Source organism: Charadrius vociferus, unplaced genomic scaffold, assembly GCF_000708025.1.
Source record: "Charadrius vociferus isolate BGI_N301 unplaced genomic scaffold, ASM70802v2 scaffold2206, whole genome shotgun sequence".
NCBI classification, from domain to species: Eukaryota; Metazoa; Chordata; class Aves; order Charadriiformes; family Charadriidae; genus Charadrius; species Charadrius vociferus.
Window position 1 is genome coordinate 71817 of NW_009648990.1, and position 1281 is coordinate 73097.

The following is a 1281-nucleotide window of genomic DNA, read 5'->3' on the forward strand; positions in this document are numbered from 1 at the left end:
CGCTGGGCCGGGCACCGGATCAGCACCCCCTCCCGTCCCTCCCACCCCTCACCTGGGCTTTGCGCCCGCGGTTGACGAAGGCGCAGATGGGGTTGTAGGCACCGGTGCCGCACACGTAGAGGTGAGTCCGGTTCCAGGGCTGGATCAGGCGTATGAAGTTGCCGCACTCCCCCTGGGAAGCAGAGGAGGGGGTGCCAACCCTAGCAAGGGGACAGGGACATCCCCCTTCCCACCACCTGCCGGCACCCACGGCGGGGCAGGCACCACGGGGTCCAGCCCCCCGGCATGGGGCAGGAGCTGGGGAAGGGAGAAAGCAGCCAGGGAGCCAGGAAGGTGGGAAGCTGGCCTGAGGCACAGGACATGGCATGGGTACATAGGTTGGGGTGGGCCCACAGGTTGGCGTGGTCATGGGGTGGCACGGGTCTTGGGATGGCGTGGAGCCATGGGGTGGCACGGGGCACGGGGTGGCATGGGTTATGGGTTGGTATGGGTCATGGGTTGGTATGGGTCATGGGTTGCCATGGAGCCACGGGTTGGCATGGGACATGGGTTGCTGTTGAGCCAGGGCTTGGTGTGGGTCACGGGATGGCATAGGTGATGTGTTGGCATGGCTCATGGGTTGGCATGTGGTATGGGACAGCACATGTCAGGGGTTGGCATGGACCACAAGCTGGCAGGCTGGAGGGCCCAGCCCTGGCTGGCAGGAGGAAGCAGTGTGGGTTGTTCGGCCTCCTGCTCGCCCATGAAGCTCTCCAGGAGCTGCATGGTTGGGATGGAAGAAGTGGCAGGTCACCGTGACACCTTGGAATGTCACCCCATCCCAGCATGGCTGCAGATGCTGCCACACTACAGGGGACCTGGGGATGGCTTTTCCAGGGTAGGACAAGAGGACACGAATCCCCCTCCAGTGCTGGCCACCAGCCCTCCCGTCGTTACCAGAATGAGGTTTGTGGTGGCCACTCACGTTGCTGTTCTTGCCTGACAGGATGCACTCCTCAATCCTCTGCTGGGACGCGGGCCAGTGGATCTGCGGAGACACCAGCCCAGGTGTGACCAGGGCTCCCACCCGGCCACATCTCTTCCCCACCAGCACCAGCGATGTCCATCGAGCTCTTGCCCCAGCACCCAAAATGCCTGCCCGGGTGCCCAGTTGCCCCCCTTTTACCCATGCCCTGGGATGGCAGCTTACGATGAGGGGCTCGCGGTTGATGTCGTGGAGGTCCAGCGAGAGGACGTAGTCCTTGCTGCCCACGTACATGCGGTCGTGGTCCTCGTCTTTCA

General features: G+C 63.8%; 1 protein-coding gene across 1 annotated transcript in view; it reads right to left on the reverse strand.

Annotated features, from left to right (window-relative positions):
- SEMA3F (sema domain, immunoglobulin domain (Ig), short basic domain, secreted, (semaphorin) 3F) overlaps nt 1–1281 on the reverse strand; it is an 11316-nt gene that overhangs the window by 9653 nt on the left and 382 nt on the right. Inside the window, exons 3-5 of the mRNA XM_009887755.1 lie at nt 1190–1281; nt 965–1027; nt 53–172 (exon numbers count right to left, since the gene is read on the reverse strand). The exon at nt 1190–1281 is cut by the window's right edge and continues 2 nt beyond it. Of these exons, the coding sequence (XP_009886057.1) occupies nt 53–172; nt 965–1027; nt 1190–1281 (275 nt within the window). The remainder of the gene's footprint in view (nt 1–52; nt 173–964; nt 1028–1189) is intronic.